The sequence below is a fragment of the Aspergillus fischeri genome, genomic scaffold, assembly GCF_000149645.3.
Source record: "Aspergillus fischeri NRRL 181 1099437636262 genomic scaffold, whole genome shotgun sequence".
Classification (NCBI taxonomy): Eukaryota; Fungi; Ascomycota; class Eurotiomycetes; order Eurotiales; family Aspergillaceae; genus Aspergillus; species Aspergillus fischeri.
In genome coordinates, this window is record NW_001509764.1 from 592979 (window position 1) to 606803 (window position 13825).

Sequence of the window (13825 nt, forward strand, 5' to 3'; positions counted from 1 at the left end):
ACGGCGATCTTAGCAGCTTGAATATTCTGGCTCATGGAGACAGGATTGTCGGTATTATTGACTGGGAAACAGCTGGATAGTATCCGTCATATTGGGAATACACTACTGCTTGTTATGTAAACCTGCAGAACCATTTCTGGCGCGAGGAGATCTATAAATTTCTGGACCTGATGCCGAAGGAGCTAGCAATGGAAGAAACTCGCCGAAAATATTTCGGTGATTTCTAGTCTGTGGCTACCTATCTTGGTTGGATTCGCTCTACTCCATATCCATTTCGTTTTCCTTGGATCTCATAACCAAGGCACAAGTCTTGCCCTTGCCCTCCTTGCCCTCCTTATCCTCCTTGTTCTTCTTCTCCTTTTCTCCTTCTCCTCCTCCTTCTCCTTGTTGGCTCTGAGGAGCTCTTTGGCCTTGGTGCGCTTGCGCGCAACTTCCGCTTCTTCGGCCGCGGCGGCCTTCTCGAGCCGATCGACTTCGGCCCGCTAATATGATAATATCATATGTCAGCCTTGGCTCACTACTATACGTACGTAGTGGCAATGACAGAGTTACCAGCGTCTTGATGGATGAATCCATCTTCTTCTTCTTGATGGCCTTCTTGTCCTTCTGGCGCAGGGCACGGGGGTGGTTAACACACGGTGCTTCCATTTGAAAGCACCCCCCTTTGTTGATAATGACTTGCTGTAAAACATCCGTCAGATTCGACATCAACTTTACATTTCCAACTCAACATAGACTTACTTTCACAATTCTTGCCATGGTTGTTATATCGGAAAACAACACCGGATCCCATAGGGGAGCAGTATTATCATCGGTTTAGAAGAAAGCAGCGTACCAACGGAGTACCGCGGAGAGGTCGTGGGCGTTTCCTAGCATTCCAGTCGACGTCTCGTCAGGGTCAGCAAAGCTCATGGAAACCAGGAAGGGCACATACAGCGATACAAGTCGCGTTGCGACGCGAGCACTGGGAACACGAAAATGATTTCTTCGCGTCGAAAACGCAGTCAATCGCGAACGGAGCGCCGCCGTGAGGGCCGAAGTTTCTCGTGGACGTGCGTAAACAATGCATGCACCAGAGCAGTTGGGGACTGCTGCTGCTGCTGTTGTTTTTATTGTTGTTTTTGCTGTCGTCGCTGTTGATATGGCTGCTTTTCTTCTTAATCAGTCCATAAGATACACATGTTCTAAGGAACATATCTATACTCACGACACGGCACAAGGATGGAACGACGATATTGCAGGAAAGACAAAAAAGAGACACGAAAAGGAAAATTGGAAATGGACGCCTGTATATATAGATCTCAGCTTGTGGTTAGTCAGCTATTGTTGTAGACTTGTAATAGTATCCTATTGATTTGCAGCAGGTGACAAAGACTTATTATGTCCTACACACTCCTTACTATCGTTAATGCAACAACACAATCTTATATAAGATCTGCTTTCTCATTGAGCAGACAGAATAATGAATTATTTTTCAACTTCCTTCTATATAAAGTCACTCCTTTGCTTGAATTGACATTGTGTATTGATCCTTGGGTGCATGCTCACCTAACATGTTGAATACAACCATGGTTCATGTCCTCGTCGCCAAGGGCCTGACCAATATTGCGAAGATACGGATCAGGCCCTTGGCGATGAGTACATGTTGACATAAATATATGGTATTATTGCATCGGGTGGGCAGGGGAAGGTTATATCTATCGCGCTGAGCAGCCTTGAACAGTGGCTTATGGCTTTATCAAATTCCTCCACCAAACAACAATGTTTTCAGCAACAAAACTGCGTGGTCATCTCGAACCAGCTTTTTGCATGGTTTGCGGCCTTAGGGAGGGGGAGGATAAGTGGCTCAAAGCAAGTGAGTCGATCACTGACGGTTCATCAGAAGCTTTATGTTACTAAATACATTTAACTTGGTTAAGTCTATTGCACGCCGACTGGGGTGAAAATGACCAATCCCAGGCAGGACCCCTGGTATAGGTCACTCGGGAGTGAGATACAGAATGGAACTGACGTGTATCTCTTTCATGAGCAGCCATGCTGGGATCATCTCTTGGAACATTTCGGCCCTGACAAACTTCATTTTGGCCAGTCTCTTTGAAGCATTGGAGCGTTTGCCACTCCCGAGAGACTATACCTTTCCTTCATATGCTTCATTACCAGGCAGAATAGGTCTAGAAAACTGGGTTGGAACGAAAGACGACAAACATGAATTTCCCATCCTCCCTGGCCGGTTTCCCCTTCCGAGTCTGGAAGAGCTGATGCGGTTCGCAAAAAGCCCTCCCAAACCCTCCCAAACCCTCGCCAATTATCGCGCAAAGGCCCATCAACCATCCAATAGATGGTTTTGGACGACTCTCATTTGACATTCTTGTGATTATATCAAGCATGCTACCGACAAAGGAGGCTCTAGACCTCCGCCGTGTGACACGAGCTGCTATCCCACTTTTCGCCAGCTCACAATTCTGGAAAACGCGATTTGCCATCGACAGAGAACGTGGCTTTCTCCTCCCCATAGTCCGGAAATTCTCACCGCCGCAGGGCGATCATGGGATCGACTGGAGGCTCCTGTACCATTGCACTGCCCGTCTGAACTGTAGTGATTGGTTTGAAATAGAGATTCGGGCCTGGGAAACCTTGCGCTGGCTTCGAGACACAGCTTCGGCTATACGCCATGAGAGACCACGTCCGCCCGACTTCCGGGGTAGTCCAGCCCTGCAGCATTATCACAATACCAGCCGTCGGAACACATTCATCGAGTCCGTGGAGATAACATCGTCGTTATGCAAGATTGCTATATCTGCACTCCAGGAAGCAGGAGAAGTGAACATCACCGGGATCGAGTTTATCTTTGATGATGGTCGTCCCAGCGCCATGCTTGGCTACGCTACCCCTGGAGCGCGGCAGATGACACGCAAGAAATATGCACGCAAAAAACGTAGAGGCCCTTTCGATGCCCATATGGTGTGGCCATATCCAGGTGTTCGGGTGACGATGGATGTCGTTGGTCTACGTGGCATCGTGTACCTCAAAGATGCGAACGGGATCCACGGCGTTGCTATATACCATGGTGGAGAGGAGTTTGACGAGATTGATGACACTCTCCATGTTGGCCTTGACGCACATGGCCATGACGAACAAGAGCCGGTTGCATATTCTGTCTCCCTGGACAAGGTCGAAAAGGTCATTGCAGTAGTTGATGTGAGTCTGTGCTTATTTTCCTCGCCTTCTTGCCCTGCTTGACGCTCGCATAGAACCGCAAGATGATTGACCTGGGAATTTCCGGGACGACAACGAAGCGGTCTGAATACGTTGAGGATAAGTGGGATGATGTTGTGCATTGGTATAAACAAGATAATGCCTTCCTTCTCAAATCCATGTGATATCTGTGGGAGAGTGATTTTAGTTTAGAATTTGGCGCGGTCTCCAGGAGATTGAGCCTACTATACCGGTTATGCTAGATAGCCCGAATTATATTAATCGCTGAATTGATCATGTGTGTCTGGATGCGTAACTGACACGGACCTAACACGGCTCGCATCTTGTCGCTCTGTAGACCAATTGTGACTGTTTGCTCGGGCAAGAGCTGGCACTCATTTGAGATTTATGTACTCGATATAAGATACTAACCCGGAGACAAGGCTATAGATTCTTCTCTACCAAGTGGGCAACGGGCCGATTTATTCTTTTCCCTCGCACTGACTCCAAGTATTGATTTTCGAAACTTCACTACCCTCACAGGCTACGGTACTGAGGCCTCTTCCCAGCCGTTCTTTGAGGCCTAAAGGCTCTTCAAGGCTCCCTGCCTTCGGGTATACCGAAGAGAGGATGCCCCGAAGGGGGAGGATGATGAGTTCTGAACGCGACGACATCACGCAAAAGCATGATACAAGCCCCTAGGTTGGGTTAAGAACCGTCCCTTAGTCTTGCTGCACAAGCCCCTAGATCTGGTTCAAAACGAGCCATCTCTTAGTCTTGCTAGTGCTCAGAGCATCATCCCCCATTGCCGTCGCTTAATATGTATTTAACCCCGTCCGCATCTCCATCGAAATGGCAGTCAGGATGGCATGGATACTGTGCGCAGCAGTGTGAACGCTCAGCGGGCGCTGTGGTCCTGCTAATGGAAACGGCGTAAGGATGCAGCCAGTGTTGTTTTGCGAGTTCATCGTGTAGAAACAAACCCTATCTCCAACAGCAACAATTCTGCACATAGTCTGCACATTCCCGAAGGTACCACGGGCTTTCTTCATGTAGGACTGGAGTTTGCTCTCAACACCAGCTCACGGATACACATTGAACCAGCCAATGTCCGTGTTATGCGGGAAGGCCTTAGCCTCGACGAGGATCACTTTGTGCATACCTGAAGGGCGCACGTTGGTGATAGCAACGTTGGTCGCAAATCTCCTTGGGGGTTTAACAAGTGCTTCCCTCTCGGTACCAAAACCATCGCGCAGTGGGAAGTAGTGGTTGAGGATATTCGACCACAAGTGATCGATCCTCTCCTGATAAGGGTGATTCGCAGGGTTTATCTCGGAGAGGTAAGACGCAATAATAGGAAGCGTCCAGTAACCTGCCTGTGGCTGCGCCATATTGAATTCAAGTTTGACGTTCGAAATAGAAGGACCAGCTTCTGTACAGAATCTTGAAGCTCGAATGACACAGTTTGACAGCGAATGATCAAGAAGAGGGAGATGGAGGAGAAGAAGAAGATATATACTCGCATGGCTGAGCACCTGCATAGCCAAAATCACATCACTCATCATATCAATAGCCATTGACATGTCATCCATAACCTGATTGTGTTAGTTCTGAAGACTCCGGAGTGAATGTGAATTGATGGATTGGCGACACAGATTGACTAAGATGGCGAACAGCCTAAAACTTCCGATTCAGGCGACACAATGCCATTCATCCCATGCCAAACATGCAAATCGAGTAAGTGAGCCGGGGGAATGTGGTTTGTTGATTCTTTTTATTGTAACATCATATGTGGATATTATTGTAGCATAACAATGTAATGATCCTCTGAGCACGGAAAGCCACCAAGGTCAATAGGTAGATTGGGAGGAATAAAAATCAATACATTTCTTTCTCGTATATGGATTGCAACAGTCCTAAGCTTGCTCTCTGCCCTGCTATGTGTGGTATGGAGCCCTGGAAAACTATCTCTGTTGCACTTGGTGGAAAGCAATTCAAAATTACTACAACTCCATACCAACATCTGCCTAGTGGTGAGTGCACTGGCTTTATCATCACTTCCAAGGAGTTTGGTGTTGCAACGAATGGTAAGCCTAATGCTATCTACTTCACCGGCGACACGGTGTACATTGGTGAGCTTGCCAAAATACCGGAGAAATTCCACGTTGTGTGCGCTGTGATGAACCTCGGCTCCGCGTTCGCTGTTCTTCCTGTGGGACATTCCAAATCACTATGGATGGCAAGCAAGGCGCTCACCTTTTCCGCACTATCAAGGCTGACTACCTTGTGCCAATGCACTATGAGTCTTGGGGACACTTCGTTCAATTTGGGAAGGATTTGGTCAAGGTCTTTGAAGAGGAGGGTATTATGGACAAAGTTCGTTGGCTGAGCCCGGGAAAGTCTGTCAAGGTCCCGTAGTTATCATACAATCGTTACAGAGTGTAGAAGCGGGGTGGAGGTGTACTTCGGGCCTGAATCCGTTCCATTATCTGGAAATCTTGCATTACGACGTAAGGTTGTCACTAAATGTCCCTAGTAGAATTCTTGGCAATGATGGTTGAAAACAATTATGCTTTAAATCGTCCTGAAACTAAGATGGATCAAGCGGGTTACTATATGCCAAATCACGCTGATCCCAGCCTTTCATACACCATGGCGCCTGCAGTGAGCCAAGGTGCAACCCACAAGCAACCAAGTGCAGCGTAAGACCGGACCTTGAAATATCTCCAGCCGGTTAAAGTGCCTGCCAAGACGGTGGTCCAGATAATGGCTTTCTCTTCCAAAGTTCGAACTCCGACGCGCGACCATTGAATGTTGAGCAGTGCTGATACAATCTTAGCGGGCATTCGTCTTCGTTCAGAGAGCATAATAAAGCCTACCTGAAGCGGCCAGCAGAGCATTCACCATATCCCAAGCGGTGGTTGCCGTTGCTTTTCCGAGTGCATGCTTTTCATTAGGAGGAATGGTGGCAATCGCAGGGTCGACCTCCTTGATCCCAAACAGGATATGGCCTGGGATCGAAACAGCACTGATAGTTGCGGAGGCGTAGTACAGTGTCGTAGGGATGAATGACATGTTAGCGAAGATAGGCGATATGCTGATCAAAAACCAACGGGTATCGAATGTACGGAGTGACTATTACTTGGGTCTCGGCCTTCTTATAAAAAGTTCGCGCGGATCTCATAGGTTCAGGTAGTCAAATGCCAGTCGACTTTTGTTCTTGTGGAGGGCAGCTTTCTTTTATAATCAAAAATGACAAACCACACTGGGTATTGTACAGTAGTACCACATCTAAAAGCCAGCTGTGGCCTACCCTCAGTCTGGAGCAAGTTAATACCCCCATCAGTTCCTCGGTATTTCACCAATAATTCTAAGAGACTTGGCGATTTATGTTACCTCCGTGGGCTAGTCTGCCTTGTTCAGGTTCCGCCAATATGTCAAGATTCTTGAGCCCTGTAGGCAACCACGGCAATATTTCTACAATGTGAGACTCTAGTGTCTCCGGGAGTGTTGTGTCTTTGAATTATAATGTTACCAGCAGGTCTCCACGCCCAGATAACTAGTTTAATTTTGACTTCTGACCTATCTAATCATACAGATACTCCTTGACAGCTTAAGCCCAGACAGGTCTTCCTTTGTACTTATACATTATAGGGGTAATACTATATTCTAGCCCTTTAATTGCGCTTGTAAGCTCTTCTCTAAGCCTTTCATTCCAATCACCTTAATTAGATAGGTATAAGTGTGAAAATAAAAGACCATAGCTTTACTTAGAGGGAGGTGACGCAAGGTCTACCTCTTATAGCAGAGAAATTCCTACTTTCTCTTAGTATATAACTATGCAGGATGATAAAACCACATATCTCACTAGGAAGAAAGCCTTACCAAATTAATATTTAGCTCTAGTAGCTCGATGGTCCCTTTCTACTCTGGAAGTTAGGCATTATTAAGTACAGCGAACAGCTCTGACTCCATTACGATGGTCCAATTAACCCTCAACATATTTTTTTCCAGCTAGTAACCTGTCAGAGAAGCAATCCATGCTCCTCCCTAGCCTCTCCTTATAGCCAGGGACCAGTCTGTATATTCATAGGAGTTTTCCTAAAGGTCAAACCCAGACAGGAAGTAAGTAGTATAAGCTTTAAGAATCAGTTAACAAGCTTCTTCGACAGGCTTTGAAATTTATTAATAGTACTTAGGGGTTCCATGTCTTCTTTCACAAATAATATAACATTTTATCTTAATAATTAAAAATTTATAGAATCATGGCACAAAAATGAAGTAGATGTTGTCATTCCACCCATTAGGATCTGGGGTATTTCCCCTCTTTTCTTGGCGGATATAAATACTCAAAACAGTTTAGTTTTGGACGAGGGTCCACCCACGGAACGCCACGCACGCCGCACGGCCATCCACGAGAATAGGTTATGTATACAGTTTCTGGGGAAGAGATATTTTACAAAATGGTACTTGATGCCGGAGCCTGCTTGTGAGAATCAGCAAGTGGCTTTGTTGGCCGAGTTGCCCACACTTTTTGTTGTATCATATATGAAAAGGGAAACAAGCATTTGGACTATTGGGGCCCATACCATTGGATGATACTTCCAATCAGCAATTCAACTGGGTGGCTGCCATCTACTCCCTTCTAATCTCCCAATCATCACGAACTAAGTTTGCAGCCGAAGATGGTCGGGACTGACTTGGTCCAACCGCCGAGAGTAACTACGCATTGGTGTGCTTTGCAGGTTCCCAGTTAGATAAATCAGTAGATTCGATCCATATTTCTCAATAATCTCCTCCTACTCGCCTAGTAATTTGCTCAACATAGACAGTCCCCAAGGAGAAAATGTGAATGATTGCATCGTACATTGAGCCAACCCACAGTGCCGATTTGGCATCAAACAACAAGCTTAGAAGACATTTGGCCCAATCCCCAAGCCTCGAACCCCGAATTATACGTCCGATTTGATCGGACCAGTTGACGGCCTGGCTTCAGGAAATTCCATTTCCGCATTCAACAGGACTTGCATAAAGCGCTTCCGGCCCCTGACAAACCAGTAGATTGCAGATAGCAACGCAAACACGCCGGTAGCCGCAATGGCATAGTCTACCAGACAAGAGAACCATCCGTCAGACAATCCTTTGAAACTTTCGGACATGGGTATTCTTACTCATTGTCGAACCCGTTACTGGACGGGCAGGTGGAAACATGAAGAGCACTGTCGTAAACGAGATATACGCGATTGACACCTATTTCAGGATTAGTGATGGACCAGGAGCCAGGGGATAAATGGAAACGGTAGAATATACAAGGTTTACAATCCATCCAATGACGGGGTAGAGGCTCCAAGGGCGCGCAGGGAGCAATTTGCGGCCCCGTATGCAATGAATCAGAATCGGAAGGCAATACGATATATCAAAGCATATGACGGTCGCAGCGCTGAGTGCATTGAATGCACTAGATGGAAGATACGATAAGTTGGCCGTTAGACAAAATCTGGTTTGCTAAGACAAGGGCTCAAGCAGCAGTAGACTGTACCTGGAAGAGCCAAGGAATACACACCCGCAGCAGATAACTGCAGCTGTATTAAGAGCCAGGGCATTCACAGGCGTTTTGAGCCTGGCATGAACAGTCGTCCAAATGGAAGAGAATGGTAGCCCAGAGTCTCTGCATGAGCAATTAGTACAAGTTGTAACTCGCAAGAGATGATCTAATAGGCTGAGTCTGGTGACTTGTTCGTACCTAGCGAGAGCGTAGATCATCCGACTAGATGTGGTTGTTATGGCTACCACACCTAGCAAAAGGCATCCAATGGGGAAACTGGAGGATTGCAGAGTGAAGTGAGTAGCTGTCAGACTTTGTGACATGATATCGTGGGAGGAATACGAACAGTAGCAAGCAAATCGACCCCACTTTACTGTTGGTTGCATCAAAAAAGATTTGAAGTAGAGGCCCTGCACCAGCGGTGATAATGGTGTCCATATCGCGAGACACAAAGAGGAGGGCAACAATAAAGATCAAGCTGGTGGCGAGGCCAATTGCCACGCACGCGACCATGATGAGCGGTCCATCCACGGTTGGCTTGGGAATTTCTGGTCAAAGGATGAATGATGTTAGGTGAGAAAAGCCGTAACAAGGAACGCATGTGGCATTTACCCTCGATCATGTGCGCAACTGCGTCCTGGTCCCAATCAGTTAGTCAGGAATGTCAAGTTCTGATGGGCGCGAATACTTACAACTCCGACAAGGCATAGTCCACCTTGGAGCAGCTGAGGGCTGTGGATCAGTTTTCAAGTTCAATGATAGGGCAAGGGTTCTGGCATACCCCCAAAAGCCAAGCCAAGCCATCGGGCCCTGGTTACCAACAATCAGCTATACTGAAATCAAAGTGAAGGAGACGATCAAACCGAAGTGAAGAGGACTTACATCCAGTCTCATTGATGAAACTAGTGAACACAAAGCTAAAGGAGCCGTCAGATTGACTCACAATATGGGAATAGTAGGACCAAGCGACATTAACTTGTGCCAGCTGCAACGTACCTCGCAGAATTGTAATTTGGCGACGCGCATGCCAACACCGTCACGAAGATGATGAAGAAGCCACAGAGAGACCAGATCACTAGATACATCGCGTTAGTCATGCGCGTAAAAACCCAGTCGTTGTCTGGACAGAAAAGCTTTACATGCTGCTTTATTCAGCGCGGATAGAATGCTGTTCCAGAATGCGTTGACCAACAGAGCTATCACGTTGAAGCCGACATATATGAGAAACACATGCCATCGTAGGAAGTTAAAATCCTAGAAAGCAAGGTCAGGGATAGATCTAAATCCATACCAAGTGGAGATGGCCGAGGTTTATGGGCAGGAGAACAGAGAACGATAGATGTTGTTTTACCGGATGAACCAGGATTACAGTGTCAGTGACCAGTTGGCTCCCAAAAAGTGAGGCCGTCGCGCAAAGGCAGATCTGCAAATCCATGGTTAGTCATGACGGTGCAGTCATAGCCTCGTGCTATGCTAGGGACCCTTGCATACCCACGCGGCGACATTCGCCCAGGCCGTAAACCATGAGAGCACCCGCTTGTAGTCATCCCAGGAGACTGGCGCTTCAGTCAGCAAGACGTTCATCGAGCATAGGTCACTAGCGTCGCTTACCGGCTGTAAGAAAGTGGCGCGGATAATCTGTCATTATCTTCCCAACCCATTTAATTTTGGACCACCTGCAAGGAAGTCTTACCAGCTACCCAACGATATTGTCCCGCGGCACTGTCCAAGTCCGAATATCAGCGTCGCCCAACTAGCTCCCTTGATTTCTTTTCCTCTACCGAGGAGTGTATTGTTCATAAAATATGAAATGGGATGCGGAGAGACAAACGTTGGATATGCGGACAGAAATTCTGCCAGAGAGGCGGCAATACAAAGTGTACAAACCCCCGCGGTCAAGAGACCTGGCTCGGAAATTTGGTCAGTATTTGTAAATCCTTGCAATTGGGGCTGGAAGGCTTCGTACCCCAGATGATACTTGTGGGACCTCCAGATGTGAGGCTCAAAGGCAAAGCCGAAGCAAAAGCGGTCCATGACTGGCATACAAAGGGCGTTGATCAGCAGCTGGTAATCTCCTTGAAGAAACCGTTTCATGCCCAAACTTACGTTTAAGGTAATGAATGCCAAACCGAGGAGAGATCTATCGGAGCAAAGGGTGTTAGGATGTGTTCTGACAAAAGCTTTCCGGGAATAGGAGGTCACTCACATTCGAGAAAAGTTCTTTGCTAGCTGGGCTGGGCTCGATGACCCCGACTCGGATGGGGTGAAGGACATGGTCACTCCGACAAGTTGAAAAGACAGGGAACACAGAATCCAAGAATGACAAGAGGATAGTTGGAAATAGAGGACTCTTGATGTTCAAGAAAGAAAAGCCACCGGATTTTGGAGCTGAAACCTGCAGGGTGCTAACTTTATAAGTCAAAGGAGAGGTGCCACCCCAGAGATGAGCGTATCTGGGGAAAGAGTGCCTTACAAAAGACCACAAGACAGGATGAAAACTCTCGTGGCCGGTAGGCGCGTCAGTCCTTGAATGCATCATATCAGGAGCGGCAATCTTCAAGAGTCTGCTTTCACCGAAGTCTCACTCGAACAACCGACGTCAAATCCCGAACGATGAAAGCTCTCCATTCTCCATTTCCCAATCCCTATCAAACTGGTCTAGCCCAGAGGAATTGTCTCGCACCAACCAATCTGCTGCGGACCCGCGCTTATCTACCCGTAGTCCCACCTTACCGGGTGGCTATTGTATACTCGCCTTAGCTACTCCCCTTCAGTACCCAATCACTGAATCAGCCACACAGCGTCCTCAGATGTTTTTTCCCCCTCATGTAAAGGCCGGGGTCTAGTCCCTCCCCGCAAATCGAAACCTGGAGAATATCGGGTCCGGGCAGTGCAGGTGTCTCATGTCCACATAGAATAAGCCGCCAGTAACTAGTTGACTAAGCAGTCTACGGCGGACTATTTGTACAAAAGGAACTTTTGGATTTTTTACTGTTCACTGCATGTATTACCTATTGCCACTACCTCCACAAATCTGCTTCCACCGTACAGTCCGGTAGGTTAACTAACGCCCACGCAAACTTTCACGGCTATACACCGATACTCGCACCTGGGCTGGTCCCAAGTAGAGGGCAATTGGTCGCCAACTTTAATTGTTCCAATGGGCCAGTCCAGGGTTCCCGTAATGGGTTTAGAAACGTACACTGGGCCGCCGCCTTGGGCATGTGGATGGTTAACTCGGTTTCTAGTGGCCCCAATGGACCTCTCTCGTTGAAGTATTTGAATATTGTTACAACCTGGCATATATCCACAGATCCATGGTCCGATCTTGAGCAATGGCGATGAAGCTCAAAGTCTCTTTGTCAACCCTCCCCCAAAAAAAAGAAACCAAGAAAACGAGGCACGCTACATGTTGAGTCATGATTAACAGAGTAAGAATCGACAGCCCTGTACCTCCATCGCGCGAGGTATGCAATATGGACCCCGTTCCTGTAAATCTCTGCGCGACCAAATTAACTGGAGTAGTTGCTCGGTCTGCCGATGATTTCCAAATCGGTATTTTTGTACAACGGCACCCAAGTACTGTAGGATAAACGCCTGGTCTGTGCCAGACTTGACACACGGTGCCACAGTCGCAAGTGGCCAAGCTAGAACTGTGGTTGTGTTAGACTCAACCGGAATCATCCGAAGGAGATTAATGAGATCCGACACCAGTTCATCCATCGCCACAGTGTCGGAAGCTCCGGGCTCAGCCTGCAAAAGGAGGACCAAGAGAGCTGTTTGATAGACGCGCGCGATCATGGTATTTTCCTCGTCGGCATGTTCTGGCAACCAAGACTGGACGTAGTTGTAAAGATCGTCGCGTTCCCGAAGACATTCAACCGAGGGGCCAGCGTCATTAGTGAACTCATCGTACAAACGACGTGATATCACCGTGGCTTTCGATATGGTACGGAACATCTCTGGGGCACATCCACATAGAACGCCGGTTGCAGGGACGCTATTATTCAATAAGATTCGAAATGCAAAGTCAATATCCTCTTCAATCGGATCCGAAGTATCGATCAAGCTAGAGGGGAGTAGCGACAGGGTGTAAAGGTAATACTCTGCTAGGAAGCCTAACAGTTGAGGATTTTGACAGTGGGCAAAAGTTCCTGACACTAACTCTCGACATGCCCTGAGATGACGGAAAGCATGACCATCGGAGTCTGCTTTGATGACCTAGAGGAATGAGAGATCAGCAAACACTCACCTTGACCAACCGCTCCCGAAGTGGCATATCCTGCTTACCTCCAAGGACAGCAGAAGAAGCACGGTCGCGACCAGTTCAGTCCCCCGGTCAACTTGGTGGTCCACATAGAGCGTAAGCGCATGCTTCAAACTGCGAATCGCCTGCGCATAATGTCCCCACGTAGTTGTGGCCAAGGCATCGGAGTGCTGCTGTTCATAGATCGCTCCACTGAAGGCAATCATGGCTTGAAAGACGATGTCACTGGTAGCGGCCATTGGCATCAGGACATGCACGAAGGGGTTTCCTTCCCTGTCTCTTATCGACAGTGTTTGTGCTGCTCGGGCGTAGAAAAATGAGTAAAGGAAATTTGTCTTTGGGTGGGCGAGTTGAGGATGTATAAGATTTGGTGCCGCAGACACCGCTATGTCCGAGATCATGCTCTTTGGCGCTGATTGATGTCGTCCCAGCCGTGGGCTCTTGGTCTTGAACCCTTTGCCACCCGAGTTGTGAGGTTGGCTTGTAGGTGACTCAGAGTCCCAGGCACAGAGAAGGACATTACGCGCACAAGCAACGCAGGTTGGCTTTCTCTCGTCGCATTTCTTTCGGCGGATCTTGCAGGGAATGCAGCCCTTGCTCCGTTGACGAGGCATAGGGGAGGTCGGTCTTGCAGATCAGATTAGATTTTATCAAAGATCACGATCTTCTGGTCTTTTTGATAGTTTTGACCCGAAATCACATAATATCAAATGAGAAATTGTAGTCAGGTGCAGTTGAATGTATCTTGGGGCATAGGCATGAGCGGGGATGGTGGAGGGAGAAGAAAAGTGGGGATGGGTCATACATGTATGTACAGA

General features: G+C 47.6%; 7 protein-coding genes across 7 annotated transcripts, besides 3 other annotated features; 2 read left to right on the forward strand and 5 right to left on the reverse strand.

Annotated features, from left to right (window-relative positions):
- Positions 1-258: 258 nt before the first annotated feature.
- On the reverse strand, positions 259-759 carry NFIA_095830 (serine-leucine-rich repeat protein; the record flags this gene model as incomplete). Its single annotated transcript, XM_001261859.1, has 3 exons — positions 259-482; positions 531-681; positions 742-759. The coding sequence occupies 3 exons, from the start codon at positions 757-759 to the stop codon at positions 259-261; spliced, it is 393 nt and encodes a 130-aa protein (XP_001261860.1).
- Positions 331-386: a microsatellite.
- Positions 760-1089: 330 nt separating the features above from the next.
- Positions 1090-1159: a microsatellite.
- A 1116-nt stretch (positions 1160-2275) lies between these two features.
- Positions 2276-2304: a microsatellite.
- An 81-nt stretch (positions 2305-2385) lies between these two features.
- NFIA_095840 (F-box domain protein) lies at positions 2386-3380 on the forward strand (the record flags this gene model as incomplete). Its single annotated transcript, XM_001261860.1, has 2 exons — positions 2386-3198; positions 3252-3380. 2 exons carry the CDS (start codon positions 2386-2388, stop codon positions 3378-3380), a joined length of 942 nt encoding a protein of 313 aa, XP_001261861.1.
- Positions 3381-4010: 630 nt separating this feature from the next.
- Positions 4011-4586, reverse strand: NFIA_095850 (uncharacterized protein; the record flags this gene model as incomplete). The annotated part of the gene is made up of 2 exons (XM_001261861.1): positions 4011-4179; positions 4282-4586. 2 exons carry the CDS (start codon positions 4584-4586, stop codon positions 4011-4013), a joined length of 474 nt encoding a protein of 157 aa, XP_001261862.1.
- Positions 4587-5134: 548 nt separating this feature from the next.
- On the forward strand, positions 5135-5613 carry NFIA_095860 (MBL fold metallo-hydrolase; the record flags this gene model as incomplete). Its single annotated transcript, XM_001261862.1, has 2 exons — positions 5135-5407; positions 5440-5613. 2 exons carry the CDS (start codon positions 5135-5137, stop codon positions 5611-5613), a joined length of 447 nt encoding a protein of 148 aa, XP_001261863.1.
- A 206-nt stretch (positions 5614-5819) lies between these two features.
- NFIA_095870 (uncharacterized protein) lies at positions 5820-6270 on the reverse strand (the record flags this gene model as incomplete). Its single annotated transcript, XM_001261863.1, has 2 exons — positions 5820-6019; positions 6075-6270. 2 exons carry the CDS (start codon positions 6268-6270, stop codon positions 5820-5822), a joined length of 396 nt encoding a protein of 131 aa, XP_001261864.1.
- A 1877-nt stretch (positions 6271-8147) lies between these two features.
- NFIA_095880 (putative GABA permease) lies at positions 8148-11014 on the reverse strand (the record flags this gene model as incomplete). Its single annotated transcript, XM_001261864.1, has 19 exons — positions 8148-8302; positions 8367-8445; positions 8506-8653; positions 8735-8863; positions 8939-9016; positions 9087-9288; positions 9353-9377; positions 9433-9465; positions 9522-9550; positions 9623-9657; positions 9737-9815; positions 9880-9994; positions 10092-10163; positions 10232-10296; positions 10434-10462; positions 10572-10644; positions 10707-10776; positions 10847-10880; positions 10947-11014. The coding sequence occupies 19 exons, from the start codon at positions 11012-11014 to the stop codon at positions 8148-8150; spliced, it is 1518 nt and encodes a 505-aa protein (XP_001261865.1).
- Positions 11015-12163: 1149 nt separating this feature from the next.
- On the reverse strand, positions 12164-13621 carry NFIA_095890 (Zn(II)2Cys6 transcription factor; the record flags this gene model as incomplete). The annotated part of the gene is made up of 2 exons (XM_001261865.1): positions 12164-12961; positions 13031-13621. The coding sequence occupies 2 exons, from the start codon at positions 13619-13621 to the stop codon at positions 12164-12166; spliced, it is 1389 nt and encodes a 462-aa protein (XP_001261866.1).
- Positions 13622-13825: the final 204 nt, after the last annotated feature.